Source organism: Zerene cesonia, chromosome 16 (assembly GCF_012273895.1).
Source record: "Zerene cesonia ecotype Mississippi chromosome 16, Zerene_cesonia_1.1, whole genome shotgun sequence".
Taxonomy (NCBI): Eukaryota; Metazoa; Arthropoda; class Insecta; order Lepidoptera; family Pieridae; genus Zerene; species Zerene cesonia.
Window position 1 is genome coordinate 3,888,529 of NC_052117.1, and position 18,964 is coordinate 3,907,492.

The 18,964-nt window shown below is 33.2% G+C and overlaps 1 protein-coding gene across 1 annotated transcript in view; it reads left to right on the plus strand.

Annotated features, from left to right (window-relative positions):
* Positions 1-18,365, plus strand: part of LOC119832833 — a 38,290-nt gene extending 19,925 nt beyond the window's left edge. The window contains exons 2-4 of the mRNA XM_038356620.1: positions 14,302-14,361; positions 15,830-15,904; positions 15,990-18,365. Of these exons, the coding sequence (XP_038212548.1) occupies positions 14,302-14,361; positions 15,830-15,904; positions 15,990-16,988 (1,134 nt within the window). The 3' untranslated portion in view covers positions 16,989-18,365. The remainder of the gene's footprint in view (positions 1-14,301; positions 14,362-15,829; positions 15,905-15,989) is intronic.
* The last annotated feature ends 599 nt before the right edge of the window (positions 18,366-18,964 follow it).

Genomic DNA, 18,964 nt, shown 5'->3' on the forward strand with positions numbered 1-18,964 from the left:
ACAGCTCCTTCTGAGCGAAATACTATAATGTTCGGTTCCCTTTTTTTAAGTTTTATAATCTAATCTTTTCTCTCAAATATCTGATATATAAAATTCTCGTGTCACAGTTTTCGTTGTCACACTCCTCCGAAACGGCTTGACCGATTTTGATGAAATTTTTTGTGCTTATCCGGTATCTATGAGAATCGGCCAACATCTATTTTTCATACCCCCAAATGATAATGTGCAGCTAGTAAATAATATAAATTTTTAATATATACATATTTTAATAATATAAATGCACGATACTATATGCATTTAATATTAATATTTACTTAAGTGCATGCTTTTAAAACAAATACGTAATTTACTTGGAAGTGAAGCTCGCCTGATATTTTGCAAAAGCAATAATGTTTATGAGTTATAACGGATAAGTAAACCTAGTGAGTAAGCAATATTAAAACCAATTCCACCGAATTTACTATCCAGTAAGTATTTCGAATCAATCATGTTTAATTTTACTATATGTTTTACAATATGTTAAAATAGACACAAAATGTATCTACTTTTCAGTGTGTTAAATGTTATGAAATACGCACACAATTTAAATAGGCTAGTGTAACCTTTATACCGGCCCGGGCGGAGTTCCGAGATACACAAGAAAGCCAGGCTAACCGCAGGGAATGCCGACTCTATTGTTTTTGCTGTTCTCTAGCATTTACTCACAAGTGGCTTAACTATAAGCATGTTAATACTTTAAACTTTCCTCCTGAAGTGGAGTAATACAAGTCTTGATCGTTTTTATGATAACGTGAGTGCCGTACTACATTTTTTGTTCACGTTTTAAACTTTAAAATGGATTTAAGTAAATTATAAGAGTGTGTTTTATCTCGAAAATTATTAGTGAGATAATTTTAATGTAAGTACAAAAGTGTTGGAGAGCACATTATGTTTCGATAATATTTGCATGTTATTGTTGGCTTAAGAGCTTATTTTATGTATTAACGGTATAAACAACCATTAAATAAATGTATCAGCTTATCAACGTTTTTATTACGCAGGAGAATTAAGTCTTATTCCCATAAAGAACTTATGAGTACTCGATTTTCACATTACGTGTACAGATAATTAAATACTAATTAAAGAAATACAAATAAAAATAAACAATGGATAGACGGTACAATTTAAATCTAGCTTCCTGAATGACATCACTAATTTGTAACTCAAGCACTCGCAACCCGCTTCACTTGTCACTACACCGTTATTTCTTTTGCCTGCCGTGTATATTGATACTTAGGATCTTAATTCGAAAGTGTTTTAACATTACATAGTTAAATTTGAAGCACATCATAACTAGTATACTGTACAAATAAAACTGCTGCTGAAATTAGGGCCTTCACACATATAAAATTAGTTAAAATGTAGTGTGAAATATATATCTTTAATAGAGATGTATTCACTCGTGCATTAAATAATTTAAAAAGTAAAATAAAAATGTCATTACGCATAAATGTCATTCTAATTCAAAGGAGGACATTCCAGACAAGTAAAATATTAAATATTAATTTAACATTTCCTAAGTATGTGCTTACCTATAGACAATTAGGTATAATTATTTAATTATGTATTTAGTACAGCTGCGAGAATCCATTGTTGTCCGCATTTTAGTAATTTTAATTAGAAAGTACAGACGCACTTGCTATCTCAGGTAGAATTTGAGCGTGACCATGCGACAAAGAAGGCTTACGGTGGTCTTCCAATAAATTGGATCCATCGTACCGTAACGATTTCTTTCAACAAAAAATCAAACCCTTCCTTTCTATGACTTTAGGTAATTTTGTGTACACAATAGGAGAGGTAAAGTATTCCAATGGTCACTCGTTTATCTTGAAATTACATTTCGTTATATGAATCTTATTTCGAACATTTTAAATTGCTTTCTGGTAATAAATTGTTTATCTCTTATGGTCTTTCGAAATTTGGTTTTAAATCAAGTTCGGTTTTTAGCCTTTATGTGAGCTAAAAATTAAGGTAATAAAATATATTGAAAGCTAGATATTTGATATCTTATATATAAAATTCTCGTGTCACAATGTTAGTCTCCTCCGAAACGGCTTGACCGATTCCTCTGAAATTTGGTAAGCATATTGGGTAGGTCTGAGAATCGGCTAACATCTATTTTTCACACCCCTAAATGATAAGAGTAAGGCAGAACAGCGTTTGCCGGGTGCAGCTAGTTAAATATAAATAATTATGAGAGCACATTATAAATTGTGAATTGAATGTGATATAAAAATATGGTATGGAAGGTATATAACCAATAAAAATATAGCCGTAAATAGCATATAGATTTTATATGCTAATCTTAATTATTTAATTTATTAGCTTGTGGACACGATACAATTTGTATTGATTTGAAATAAATTAGACATCGATAAGAATTAATATCATGCGAATTATATGCAAACAAGTTTAATATATTCTATGACAGAATTTATTAAAATTACCCTGTTTTAAAGTAACGCTATAAAAATTAGTATGTTTAATGTTATGATTATTTATGATATTTCCTGCTATTGCCATTTGGAGTGCTAATATTCGCATAATAAAGATATTAAATATTTTCTAAAAATAATTACCAATGTACCTTCTCATTAAAATAAAATACTATTTGTGAATATAAAACTTAATTTTAATGTGTTAACTGTATATCATAAGTCATAATACTTGAACACGTTCGTACAAATTACAAGAAATTAAAAAAAAAGATAAGTGAGGAGACCTAACCTAATTACCTTACAAAAGAAAATGCTTAAGAGCGCTTCAAAAGAAGCATTAACACATTTTAAATTTAGGCCGATATCCTGCCAACCTAAATCAAGTGCGCTCGTAAGTGGTAATAGCTCCCATAGAGGCAACTACAAAGCATAGCTCAGATTTATCGCGGAACCAACGGACATCGCCGTAAATATTCCCTTAACGTCACTTCCTCCAATACCTTTATTGATTTATTACACAGTTTTTAAAGTAAACTTTTTACAGAACTCGCCGCCGCTTGTTGCCAACTGTCTGCGGCATCTGGCTTCTTTGCTGAGTTTTTGGTCGTTATCCCAAACTTTGTCATTCTAAAGTTTATATCTACTCGAAACAGGTGCTTAAATCAAAAACAAATATTCATCCAAAGAAGTGCTGATTGACATGCGAATTGTGTCGGAATTACATCCTCAACAGTATAAGATTATCTCCATGATATAGTATGATAAATTCCTCATTCTATTTCCATGCACATAAATCCTTATTAGACTTATTTGGAAGTCGTTTCAATAAGCAATAAAGGGCCAAGACTCCATAAGAAACTCTCTGATCCCTTTGTTTTATAGTCGCTTCAATCAAGAGCTTTATTTATACCAATAAATTCAGGATTAAAACGAAATTCTTGAATCACTTGCACTGATTAAAGACTTATTACGCTAAGAGATTAGTTTCTAACTTAAAGTAGGCCACTTTTCATGTTGTCCGAGTCTCTGAGGCAAAACTACTGCTTGTAGGAGTATTTTATGTATCTCAGCTAAACTTGGTAGTTCGCTAAACTTGTATTAGCTACTTGAATTATACTTGTGTTTGTTAAGCTTAACACTACCTTAATTGGCCATAAATTAAGTTCTTACAAGTTGGTTAGCTCCCGACTGTAGGATACGCTCTCCCATCGCCAAGATAAGGGGGTTATCGCTACCAGGATGTTAGGAATTTACGTGGGGTCATTTTATTGCAGCACTTAACTAAACCAACATTTTGTTTTGTTTAAGAATCCCATTGTATTCGCTATTGAAGTAATTTCACTTGATTTATTGAGACCGATACCTGAGACGTATTGCTCGGTTTTATTTTATTTGTGATAGAAGATGGTTTATCGATAAAACCTTATTTCATATACGAGAAGATCTTGACAATTTACGAGTCCAGTACAAAATCGTAAATTGTTTTACTATCAAAACTACAACGCACAGTAATTCGTTTTGGACAGATAATAACTTATTACTTTTCGAAACGATTCATAAAAATATAACGAAGTCTTTAAATTGCCAATGACTTGTTGATAATAAGTGACCTTTCATTTTTAGAATATAAACTTACTACCGTTTATTTTAAGATGCAAATCGCCAATAACCATAAGGAGGCTATCACTAAATATAATTTCAGTCCACAAAATAGATAATCATGTCAAAATCGAAGTATTATCGTATATATTTGAATAGAAAAGCTAAAATTTTGGACGTATTATAAAGTTATGAAAATAAATGTCTCTATTAAGGACCGGTAATATCAACATACCTGGGCACACAAACGCTATACATATGCAGATGTTTAATCCTTCAGAGCGTTTCTAAGCAAGTCATTTACATTTGAAGCCGCGGTGCTTCGCCGTAACGTGCCCTAACACGCCTGCATGGAAGGATTACCTCACTTCACTCGCTCTCTATTTACCCTCAAGCAAAGAGACCTAAACGTGTTTGTGTCCCTCTCGTATAATTCTTTCAGCCTGTTTGTCTTGGATTAAACGCATGTCTTTGCTTTTAACGCTACTGTTTACTCGACCGCCTATATAAATATTTGTAAGAGAATGCGGCCATTTGCTCGCTCGGTTATGAACCCTTTAATTGCTCTTATTTTATACTTTTGAAATATTACCGCGATAAAAATTAAGCCGTGCCGCGATCGTAAACGCTGTAATAAAAAGTGTTCCAGATTAGTTAAAAATAAAAGCGTAGTGGAGTCGATATCAGTGATACTGTGAGCTTTAGTTTGATGTGGGTCGTGTGTATCTCATCTCCGATTTCGATCGAGGCACTGCTTCGATATAATGCGTTGATAAACTAACTGTTCATTTCTCTGAAGTCTAGCGATATCGTGCCCGTTTAAGATTGATAATTCCTTAAGTAGAATGTAGACAAAGTTCTATCAGGTAACATAAATTTATTGCGAAATGAAGGACGTTTAGAGATAATTTGAGAACTTATTTGTAATTAAGGCAATTACGATCACCACGGTTAGAATTCTAGGTATGGAACGTTTACCCGGTTTACCTAGATATGAAGAAATACAATTCCTTCAATGGACATTCCATCCACTTTATGTGCAATCTGAAATGTAATATGAAAAACATTAATGATATACTTTTAAGGCACTATTATATTGATTTTTTTTTGTGCAATTATAATAATTAGATAGATAGAAGGAACAAGGAAATGTGATCTGTAGATATTAAGCATATTTACTATATGTATATGACTTTAACTACTGATGTATCCTAATAAATAAAATCGTCCACGATTCATACTAATTATCTTACTTCATTGCCAAACAAAAAAACGTATCTATACAAAGAAAGGAGTTACAATGTAAAAAATAACATTAGACAGAACTTTTTCACGGGCACACCTCGATTATCAAAGCAATTTTTTTATAATCCAAGAATATATTATAAATTGTGAATATCGTTTGTTTATTTGTTATTATACAAGCGAAGTGGGCAATAAATCGATCGGATCTAAGCTTGCTAGTAACCGTAAGTAGAATAAACGACGTGTCACAACTTAAATCAGATACATAGGAAACGCAACCATTTCGACGTCGGTTTTACGCCTTCGTTGCACTTGCTAGGGTTGTCTGGCGATAATAGTTTTCAATAGAACAACTTTCGTTTGAATTTATGATCGTTTTACGTGTGGCTCAACCCTGGATTGTTAACATTTATTGTGGGCTATATATTGTGTATAACAGTTTGATTCTGAATTGTTTTTATGTGTGGTTTGAATGTATTGTTTTTGAATGTATGTCTAAAGTTTTATTTTATGACATGTATTTTTCAATCTTGTATATTTCTAACTGTAAACGAATAAGTATATCATTAAAAAGACGCTTCTCAACATATTTTTTATAAGATATTTTTATCGAGCTTCCTTTAGAAAGACTTCTCTCAATCTGCGACCATGACTTGTAGCTTACCTAATTTACTAAAATTGCTATACATACCAAACTTATATTTTTTCTATTATGATCTAAAACTCCATAGTAACAGTTCTTAAAACCCTAAGCAGATAAATCTAACCGAAAACATAATTACTCGTTATAACAACTCAAATCCACAACAGCGAATTTATCAAATCACAATTTAACCAATTCACAACATTACATTTCTAACAATAACCTAAACAATACTGAAATAGACGTCATGATTAATTCAAATTCAAAATCACGGTTTCCAGTATTATTGAAATATATTACCATAACCCAATTGCATGCGGTTGTTGAAAATAATTTGCACATTCAAGTCGATACTAACTGTACATCGATAATTCATAATGCATTGCACGCATCGTGACCTTAAAGATTAGTTTCGAATTGTGGAATACTGATTTTCTAATATCCTGCAATGAGAGAGAATATTTTAACATCGGTATATCACTTATATGTATAAAAAAGGTGACTGATAGACTAACTGACTCACATAGTGATCTATCAACGCACAGCCAGCACAATGATTTAGGCATCCGCTAAGAAAGGATTTTGATAAATTCTACCCCCAAGGGGATAAAATAGGGGATAAATGTTAGTACCATGAAAATTTAAAATTAGGACCGTACGGTCGAAGTTGCGGGCAACACCTAGTATAAAATAAAATACCTTTATCTATTCTAGCTTTCGGCCCGCGGTTTCGCTCGCGTAGTCAAAAGAAGTTCCCATGGGAATAATATGTTTCATAGCGGATAAAAGTAGCCCATGTCACTAGCCTCCTGCCTTCAGGTACAAAAATTATTTCATAAAATCACTCCGTTGAGACTAGAACGATTAACAAACATACTAAAGAACAGTTTCGCATTTCTAATGTAAAAGAAAGGATGATACGTGTACATTAATTTATGAATAGTTAAATTAGTATTTTCATGTTTGATTTTACGCGAGTATATATAATGAATAAATCGCGTTTAAAATCCGTTAAAAAGTTTTTTAATTCTAAATAGTTAAATTATTTACAAGTTTCTCTTTTATATGTAGGCCCATTTTTCATTATAGGTAAGTTGATTATCGTGTCGATAATGTTAGATAAACACAAGCTTACTAAATCAGCGATCCGGTCACCGGTCAAACATTGGAGATATGATTGATTATCCCAATCGAAACATGGTTCGTTACGAGCCGCATCCAAGCGCACATCTGTCGCATGCTCCATGGAACTTGTGAGACTTACAAAAACTGACGCCTAGAGGGAGACAAAAATATCAATTATGCATAAGTACAACAGAGACGGGGATCTAAATAATCCGTAGCGAGGGTTAAACTGTCCTTCGGCGTTACTACGCCGTATTTTCGGTGATTTAGATCGAAAAGTTTGAATTTGAAATGATTTTGTTCAAATTTTAAATGGTAAAAATAAACGATCTAATTTTGTTAAGTATTAAATAGATATTTGTCTTAATATTACTGGAAGTAAAGTGAGTAATTGATTTACAGTTTCTGCATATCGTTTAACAGTATTCATAGCTATTATAATTATTGATAAGAAGTATGTATATTTGAGTAGATGCCGGACAAATACATTTTAATATCCTCCGTCTGCAACATTTGCTAGATTTTTATCAACAAAAGAAGTTTTTACATTGGGAATATTCTTGGAATTTAACCGGAACATAATAGTTTCTCGTAATCCTTTGCTAGTCTCTCTCGTAAAAGTAACAGATTTGTGACTGGGATTTTATAGAAATATACTCGGATCGAGGCAGCCATGAAAGGATTTAATAATTTGGAACTGAATAATACTCTTTATCTATGAAAATGCTCGGAATATAAATTGCTATGTAATCTTCATCGCTTTTGTTTTATATAAATAGATACCTACTTTTTGTAGCTGTGTCACAAGTTTTGTTTTTAAATTAGATAATGAATACTTAAAATAAATATTGTTTTATTATACTTCCATATTATAGCAGTGCGTTTTAAAGGTGATCGTTCGGCTTTATATAAACTACTTTAATTTATAGCCCATGTCCCATGTGACAGCATGTCACCTATAAAAATATATCGAATACAGCTTTTTGAGTGTGTTTTAAGAGATATAGTCATATTTCGGGGACATTATTGCATGTAATATACATATGATTCGAATAATAAAGTGCGTAGGCGGTATTTGTTTATGGAATAACATTATGAATTGCTACGATGGGAGTTAGAAATTCAACTCGACCACTTAGTTTTTGAAGCGGGTTTTCTTATTGGAAATGTATGCTATTGTCTCCAGCGAGATATAAAATGCCGATATGACCCTACGTCTTCGTTGCAAGAAATATTCAAGGGGATACGGCCCACACTTTTAATAGTGGTTACATCATTTCCACACAATGAGAGCGCCGTCCACACCCATTCTCTGTCCGTATGATTTGAAATTATAGCACCGTTTTATTTGCTCTCAGCGCATTTATATGCGGTCGCAGAGTCACACAATGTGCTACAATATTATATGTTAAGGCACCTACATACATAGAGCTCGGCGGTTGCGGCAAAGTGTCGCGTATGTGTCGCGACGCGCAATTGTGTGGGATGCTGAATGAAGCAGTAATTTAATCCTTGATTGTGTTCGTATTTAATTTATTCGCTGTATGATCAAATTTGGTACGTGTTTGTGCCCATTTATGGTGTTGCAGTTTCAGCTTGATTTAAACGCTTAACACTTTCGCACCCGTAGTGGGCAGAGCTTTCCGATTCCCTTCGCGTGAACAACCTAAATGTGGTTTAGGAATAATAATGTTTTATTTATACACAGATGACTAAATACCTATTTTATTAGAATACGTAATTGCCTAATGAATAGTAACTAAAGTAATAAAGCAGGTAAATTTATGGGCTCCAAGGTGCCAATCATGTAATGCGTACCTGAAACGCATCTATTATCCTTTTATAATAAAAGTGGTTTTTGGACCGAAGAATTTAAGATAGTTAAAGGTCTATCGGGATTGTAATTACATACGTTCGGTCAAAACGGCTTCGGCGATAAAAACTTAATGGCGCTATAATGTATTGAAGCAAATTGGCAGGATGTGTATAATTCAGAACTGATAAACGCCCTTATGATCGTTATTAAGAGACATATAAATATAATTCAACATTTGTTCGATACGAACATTTTGCTTTGTTAGGATACACTAATGAATTCCTACACACGTCTACGATATCGAATGACATTTTATAGCCGTGTTCGCGAGATAAAATTGTAAGGGTCTCGAGTGAAAGAAATCCATATTGATACCAATGGCCTACGTACTTGCGAGCGGGTACCAGTTCATATTTTATGAAAAATTCATATCGTGCCTGGGACTAATGATGTCGATGTCATCTTTTATTGCTTACGGGGACGTATATTTCATTAATCGGTCATATTCGTTCCTGCGCTCTGAGGTTTCTTTGATAAAAATAAAAATCAATTGCCGCGTATATGAAAGATCATCTTGGGAACGGCTGGACAGAATTGACCGCTTTTTATGGTTTTATGTAATTGTGAGGACAAGGTTTATGGTATATTTATTGTGATAATATCAATAACAGCAGTCGTAAAAACTAGTTAGCTAGCAGGACAAAAATCAAATCGACGGAGCATAAGAAATTGTAATACATTTTCCTATAATATATAAGTATAATCAAGTAAACTCTGAGTTACTTATTTCAAATAGTAAATTCGTATCCGAATACGATTTATCACTTTATTTTAGCGACTCGATATCCAATAACCTAGTTTCGAGTAAGAACACGGTTTGGACCAGTAATTCAATTTCTACTTGTAAAAACGCTCTGGGTAATAGAGTTTACCTTCAGATCAAATAAAATAACAAGTGGCGTACGCTCGGCGTAGGACACATTAGGTAATACACTTTTCAAGGGATTTCTCAAATCGGTTAAGTCATTTATATTGAATATTTCGAGTGGCGCTGAAAAGCTTTTAAAGAGATTTATAACTTATATTTCAATTTGTTACCTTATGTTTTCAAATTATATTCACTATTTGCAATATTTGTTGTTCCTATATGTTCTAGGTGATGTTGTAATACAAATTCAATGTAAAATACACAAATTTATAGGCAACTAAACAAAATTTCTGTTAGTACTGAAGATTTCATATATATTTTCACATAACTGTCTTATTTCGAAGTTTGTAAGACGTTAATACTAGTATATGGGGATTCAAATCCTGTTAGAGTTCATACAAACGACCTTTCCTTTCATTTACTTAATACATACCTTGTTCCTATAAAATACTATCTATGTTAGAAACGTAGTCGTATATTCTGCTTGAATTTAATTTACGCTACACAATGTTAACTGACGATCAATCAAATTTTAACAATTAAAGTGCAGGATATTATTACAATCTTAAATCTTATCATTCGAAGTGATGTTACACAATCTTCAAAATTATACCAGCTCGATTTACATAGATAAACAACGGAATGGAAACCAAACAATCACATTCGAATTAACATTTAAATTATAAAATTATAATTTGAATTAGATACGTCGGGATTATTATTTGTACAAAGGTTCCTGCCCTTCTATATCAAACGAATGTTAACGAATGTTCCGATGTAGCATCGCGGTCGGTGTATCACGAGAAAATTACATTTTTTCTTCGCCATTTGGCGCGCTAGCTTAGATTGTATTTTATCTTTATGCGAAATCATAATTCATGATGTTTTTGCTCACTCGAGGCTGTTATACGTTTAACGTTCCCACCCATATCTCCGCACAAAGATATACTATTGTTTATTTTATTAAGCTAGATAAGTTCCATCGCGAAACTATTCAGGGTAAAAAGATTTCATTGGCGACATGCCATATCTTGTTCGGCATAAATTACTTTTACGCATCAGTATGTAGGAACTGTTTGAACGTTTGTTTAGCACATTCTGTGAGGAATTCGGGCCTCGTTGACCCCCAAGAGCGCTAGCTACCCACAAAACAAAATGATAAATGAAGATCATCGGTAGTTACGCCTTACATAAACGTTGATAGATTGATTGTAAACGGCCGTGTGTGCCCATCGATCGATTAATTCTCCGAGTACAGCCTCAGGTCCCTATAAACGATTATATTTAATGGCTTTCTAATTTCAAGCGTTGCCTTATCCTGAACCATTTAAAAATGTACCGTATACATTATGTTCCTTTAACGACGTTAATAGATGACATAGAATATTAACTTTGACGGGCGCAGCTAAAGATCCCTAAAGCAATCTAAAACTTAAATGAATATTACATAATTCAAGAGCGGTTGAAATGTTTAAACCATTTTTCTCGAGCGTCGTCCGCTAAGTCAAACACAGACGATTAATTAAATAATACTCAATAAATGTTTGATGAACAAAGGTAATCTGAGTCGGCATCTAACGTAAATACACCATTCGGCCACACCACACTGATTTCGATCACCGTCATTCATTATTCACTTACTTCCCTTTGCTGTGCCGAAGTGTATTCATCACTTTTGTTTTGTTTAACTTTCATATTTTGAGCTGTTCGAGTCGTGCGATACAATACTGGTAATAATTGAATTGGTTAAATGTTCTCAGTTCGAGAATTTGGAAAGGCGGAAGTCGATCGCTTATCTCTATGCCGCATTTTTGATGGCAAAGCAAATGTCAAACGATATTATTAAAGTGAAATTGTTTATTGCTTCGTAATGAGATCTTTTTTGTAACAAAGTCAATTTTAATCGTGACGGACATCAGAATGTAAAAATGCAAAAAGAGGCATTCGGGATTTCAAAAATACGTACTTCTTGTCATATGTTATCTTTACACTCACATCTTTAATGTTCTTGAATTATATTTACACATCACAATGACCTGTTTGCTTGCCACTCCACGCTAAAAAAAGGTAATGTAATTTTCTTTATAAATAGCATGAGCACTCTCGTACATTTTTTGTTATCATTAGTTGACGTGAAATAACACATCGGTCGCGTAGTATCGTGCTGGAAAAAAATAAATTGTGTGAAAAATTACTTTGATTACATCTAATAACGGACGGACTCGTTTGATGGCCACTGGTAGACATTAACGTCATTAGCTGCAATGATAGTGACCTACAAGTGGATTTTTTTTCCCTTCATTACAGTTCTTTCGTATGAACAGATTTATACTTTGCATTACATGCAGTGAGTTGTGATTGTGTTCTATTCAATAATAGGTTCATATGTGCATATTATGACTAATGATATTATATTCTATCTGAAATCATCCACATTTTCATAGAAAATTAAATTAATTTCACAGAAGACTCTTATAATTTAATCTTTATATTTCTTAGGAACAACAATGATAAATGAAGTTGGTAGTTCTATGAATTAACTATGAATACTTAACATTACGCTTGCTAGGATTATTCTAAATTCAAAACTCACGTTGCCTTCAGATCGATTTGTTAGAGAAAAAATTTAAATGGTCCGAGTCATCTTGACCTTTCTTAAAAGCATTTATAAAACTCTCCATCACATTGATGGCTTTGACAAGATGGATGCCACTGTATCCCATTTTGTCCCCACTGCCTATCAAGCAATTAAAACGACGACGGTAGGCAGATGCCTTTCTGTTATCAAATACATTACCGACTTTTTTCTTATATTAAACCCTCTCGACTTAGATAACAAGTAATGTATTCGTTCTGAGAATAATTAAACGTTCATTTTTATACAGTTTAAATATAAGTGCGATGCTAATTAAGAATTCGAAAGTTCATTATGTTTTTGTATTTGTTAGTATTGAATAGTCATTATGGAGTCAATAGACTTTTTATAAACAATTTTAATACTTGACGCGATGACTTCTAAATTAAAAAGCAACTTTTATCAACAACACCCAGACTGTGATGACAGCATTGTTGTTCAGATATTGTCCATTCATCAAAATGTCTTGTTTTATTTAAAGTCTTAAAGCGATTTGATAAGTACGATTTATGTAAATAAGTCTATTGAGTTGTATGCTAGAACTCCACGTGCGTTTAAAACAACTGAAATGGAGTAGGTACCTATTGTTTGTACGTAAGATACTCGTCAGTTTGAAACACTGGAACTCGAGGGTTCTTATTTTATGTGAGTTGTATAAAGTTCATCTTCTCAAAGATAAAACCGCAAGACGGACTTAAAGGCTAGTCGTGGCACTTTGCGGTTAGAATGTAAGGATAAACTGTATCATATACTTGCATGAGTGCATTGCCTTCTCTTGGTGCTTTTACTTAATGGAGAAATGGTAGCCGAAATGTTAATGAAGTTGAAATAAAAGCGAGAACATGTCATACATAAAATTGCATAAATTATAATGTTTATTTGAATAAAGTATTATTTTATTAGAAGGCTGGATAAAAAAATTTATAGAAAAACAGAAATAACTTGGGACGGATTTATATGAATAGCAAAATACAGTAGGTACCTACTTACTTATAAGAGATTTTGCTTAGACTTAAAGAAATTTGTAATTAATTTTGCTATATATCTACGATATAAAATTTTATAAATTATACTCTTCATTGAACGTGGAGATTCATATTAAAAATAATTATATTTTTGTATTAAATATCCATAGCAAGTGCAATTTACATTTCAGAAATCCGTATCGTTCCGGCGCTTTATGATAATTATTCTGTATAATGCACATTTCAATAATAAATCGCGTTTTAATGGTATATGAGTTTAATATAAATGTCAAGATATCTGTAATTGTGAATGCACTTTTATATTATTCTATATATATTCTTGTATTTCAAATGATTACATTTATATCAATTACTAAATTATTTTCTAAGTGGCGTAATTAAACTATGACAATCATAAGACAATTATGGCTAGTGAATATTATTGTGTACCTTAATTATGTGGCTTTTCAATAATAACTACATGTGAAGGCTTAAGGAATACAAAGAATGATTGACAAATATTTTCAAATACCTATTAGTATACCTAAATGTCTTCTCTGCAATCTAGTACGCTAATAAAACAATTTGATTGTATAAATTAACAAACAAGAATAAAATTTGTCGTATCTTTGTTCCACTTCATTTTTGGTTAAGCAGATTTATAATTCCGTACCAAAGCAACGAATAAAATCGGATCCATCAAATGTATTTGTAATTGTGCACAACAATATTTTACCTGGAGATTCACTTAAACGTTAATTTATTTTACTTTTATGAATTGCCCATTTCACGGGATTTATTTAACACATAACCCTAAATAAAATGCATATAAAAAGATAATTAACCCGACTGAATGTTTTGTTCGCAGTTTGCGGCGCCTCGGCCCGGTGGGGAGTCATCGTGTTTGCAAGGCCCCGACTGTTTTATGGTATGTTTTAAATTTAACAATGAAGATAGCATTGTTCCTTTATTTTTAAAACCGGAGAAGCAACATTAATCATAATTAATAAGCTCCCTTGAACTGCTCCTACCATCGCTCAGATACAACCCGGTTGGGCAGTGTTTGTTGACGATATTTTTATTTACCTCAGGATTGATAAGCCTTATAAGAAAGTATAGTAAGCTATCAATGTACAGTGTGCACTATACCATTTTCTTAATGAAAAGACTGATAAAATTTGGATCTCATCGGTACTTCAAGCAAGATTGTTTAAAGGCCTTGATTAAAACACACAGCAATATTACATTTTGTATTGAGTTTTGATAATTTGTATCAAGTGTTTTTGAAACTCAGTTATTGTTGTCTTTAACTTTATAACAACTGCAACGATTGTAACTAATAAATAAATATCATGTACGTTTCAAAGAAAAAATGTACATATAATTAACCCTAAAAATGTCAGACACTCTTGAAGTAAATTTGCTGTTCAAAGTCGCTAAATAGCTTCAATAAAACTACCGCAGGTAATTATCGTTATTCAGTGACATTAAAGTAGATTTTATAACGTTCTCATATTAACTGATTTACTCCCTCACATCAGAGCAATCGTAACATTTTAATGACCCCACAAACCAATTCAGGGGATCAGCTAATAGCGATATTTTAATGGCAGTGTCATATATTATACGTACTAAGAAGTCGCGCACAAACGCAAAGCCGTCAAAGCAGCTCAATCATAACTTAGTTAAATCAATAAAATTAACTTCAAACGCACCGCGGATTCCAAGCGACAGAACGTTTTGTCAATAGCAATAATTAATAATCGGGGTTTGCCGGTTCTTATAATTATTAAAGCTTACTGAGGCGAGAGTGGGCGTCAAGTTAACGTCAACTCCAACTAATGAGTGTTCCCAATGACAAATGTTTGAGCTAGCCATCACAGGGATTTCTACTAGATGTCACGTCACCCGAACGCTGGCGATTGTCACACTAATGAGCGATATTTGTCATCGACGTAAGCTATTTTATGATTAATTAATCTTCGTTCTGTCTGTAACTCAATAATATCACTAGATAGACTCTTAAAATGTTACATTAATATGCTTTGCTATTAAGAAATTGTGTCTATGAAACAAAAATACGTAGATCTAAATATTATTTAAAAATTTCTTTTGTTTTTGCGGCTGTCGGTAAAGTAACTCTAGTTTTCAACGTTTTGTGGGCTGTAACGAGCATGTCCCAATTCCAAAAGTAATGACAGACGATCGTATCAACACGCGACGCGCGAGCCATCCGATACCTAACAATTTGACAGAGACCTGTTATTTTGTTTGATACTCGAGGAAAAATAACTGATTATGTGATAAGTTTTTTAGTCTTTAGAAAAATTTATAGATTTACATAATTATTGCATAATATACACATGAATAGAATCTCATTTAATATATTGTTGCAGTGCTGGGAAAATTGCGAATTGCTTCAATCCAACTATCAGGTGTGGGGAGCAGTTTGTGATGAACAGGATATTTGTGTAAGTATCTTTATACTAATAGTTTAATTGTTCGGTGACATTGTTCAATAATTTCGCAATGTATTAAATGGATGATTTGTTACAGTTCCCTGGCTGCAAGGTTGCTTGTGAATTCCACGCTGAAGCAGCAAGAGCTTCCCAGACACAACCTGTTATTCACACAAAAGGCGAAGGGGTAATGCGAGTGAGTGGGGCACTTGCTCGCTGGCCTCCGCCGGCTCCAAGAACAGCTTCCAGGCCTACACCATTCGTGTATGTCGTAATGCGCCGAGCAGCTGAAGGCCCCTGGAGGCAAATTATCCAAACGCAGACTTTGGCCACCAGAGTACCTTCCAATAACGAAGGTGCTTTACTGCGTGTACTGGTCGTCGACCCTCTAGGACTCGTCACAATTTATAGCCCAGACGAAACTTGGGTAGCTCACGATAGCAACACGTCTAATCACGATGAACATAAATGGATATTAAAAGAAATTTCACTTATTCACCAGAAAGTTCTTGTCATTGGTGAAATCGCATGGGAACCGAGAATAACGAGAGGTGTATATCTCGTAACGTGGGAGGTAGATGGAGGTGGATTAAAAGGAAATCTATTCACAGATTCTACAAGAGTTACATTATCTTTATGGCCTGACACAATTTATCATATCCAAGTAGAACTGGTTTCTCGTACACCCGGTGTTGATAATGAAAAATCAGAAACGATGACAATTGACACAAGTCGTGCCCAACGTGTTTCAACTGAAAGCGTTCAAGACGTCGAAGTTAGTGAAGGCGATCGGCTGATGTCCGTTCTTGTAAGTTCTATGAGAGGAGAACGTGTCCCGGAGAGGGCTCCTGACTCTGAGCTAGTTCTTGGGTGCTTATCCGCAATGATTGCTTTTGGATTAGCTGTACTAGCGGCTATTATTTGGAGGCGAAGGCGACGCGGTACATTTCCAGGTACCAACGTCTATGTTGGGTCCTCATCTGTTCTTAAAAGAAAACTAGTGGAAGATTTTACTCCAACTTCGCATTGTTTTCAACCAGTACTAGCTCCTGAAACACCCACTAACGAACCCGCTTCGAGGGATGTCGTAGTGTGACGTCATAGCTATGAAATGTTGTCAATAGAAGATCGGGCATTCAGTTCCTAAAGAGTATGGACTTAATAGTTTGAAGAGTAGATGCAACCGTGCTAATGTCAGTAAGTCAAGGATTTTCGAATGTGATAAAATTAAATTAGTTTGAACTTGTGAGAGTTGTGGTGGTGCGGATATCTGTGACTTTTATTTTTTGTGATCTATATTACTCTGTACGTTGACAATCACTGTACCAGCAACTATAAAATCATACTATATAAATTTTGTATGTAGTTTTAGAAAAATTGTAAATTTAAAAATTGTACTTATAAATGTATTTATGAAATCACAGTAAGGAAAACACCAGGAATCTTAGATGTAAATAATATAAGGCTAAGCGATATATCTTTTTATGAATAATAATTGAATTTGTGTGTTGTAAATATTTTATAGGTGTTAAATACTTGCACCGTTTCTTTGTATTGTGCCGTGTGCAAATCAAAGACTATGTAATATTACGTGCTGTTTTTAACTTTGTCTATGGTTCGTAGAAATTTTACGCTGTGGTATGGTTTTCTGCTAAACGTGTTTGATATGCCATAAATAAAACTGTGTTAAATCAGACGCAAACCGAAGGTAAAGCTGGAATGAAATAATTATGTGTATACTTTGTTGGTATTTAAATATTATTGGTAAATTGAAATGAAAGTCAAACAGATTACGCTGTGTTTTTAGCGATAATCGTTTCCTATGTTGTATATTCGAATTATTTATCACATTAGCTGTTTTATAAGTCATTAAAAGGTAAAATTTACGTAATAATCAATTCGTTTATAAACATGACATACCCTCGGTTTGTGTTTCCTTAACATTATATTCTTATCTAATATCAGTATCAGGATCTTATCATCGTTTCAATAGAATAGACGTCCTAATACAGGACCTATATATAGGTCTTCTTCTTCAGCAATAAATACTTGTACGAGTTTGTAAATATGAAGGATCTATTGTAAAAATTGTAACAGAGAAAGTATATTTTTCTTGAAGGCGACAGAAAATTTATCTAATTAATACCGAGTTTTTAATATAACTATATTAAAACGATACTCATATCGTTTAGATTAGCCGGTCAGTTAATCCTTGTATTGTTGCTGTAGGAATTTGTTTAAAGTTGATGTTAGCTTTGACATGTACTTATCTTTGTTTTTTCGTAGCGTGAAAAGTTAAAGCCAAAAGTATTTTGTGTTGTAAACAAATATTTTGGTTTCCCCATGACCAAATTCATATTAGAGTTAGGCTTAGTTAAATTAATTTATTTTAAACTTCATCCGAATTTGTAAATAGTTGCTAATTGATGAAGCTACACTTTAATAAGTATAAATAAATATGTCTGCCAAATTATGTCTACACTTTTATTTTGATCCTATTGAATAAGAATATCAGATTATCATTATCATCATACTTTACGATAATTCAAACCGAATAATTAATTTTCTAATATATCTATCTAAAAAGACCATTTTAATAAGCAAATACTTTTACATACACATTAAAAATTGCATATAATATACCAGCTGTATCGGCAAGCTTCGTTCCGTCGTGGTAGCTGATTCTTTTCTCTTTATGAATTATAATTATCAATTCTATAAAAAAGGGAAAATATGTACAGCAAGTTTGTAGGTGAATAATGATATCTCTACTATAACATTTTAAATGCTAAACTAACTCTTTCTCTACGTCGAAACCAAAACCACTCACGGGTCATCCGATTTGGATTTAAAGTGATACATATCTTAGTTTGCGATTCCAGTGAGGACATAAGATCGACGAGAACGGGCACTAAGCGAGATTCATCTTGCTCAGGTTTTGCCTCGGAAATTCTATTTTTGGCGGACGAAGCCACGGGCGGAAAGCTAGTGTTATTTAACTAGAGCTATTGACACAAATATCGAATCTTGTGTAATATCAATTAGGGCGTAATGTTAATTACTCTTCTCCTA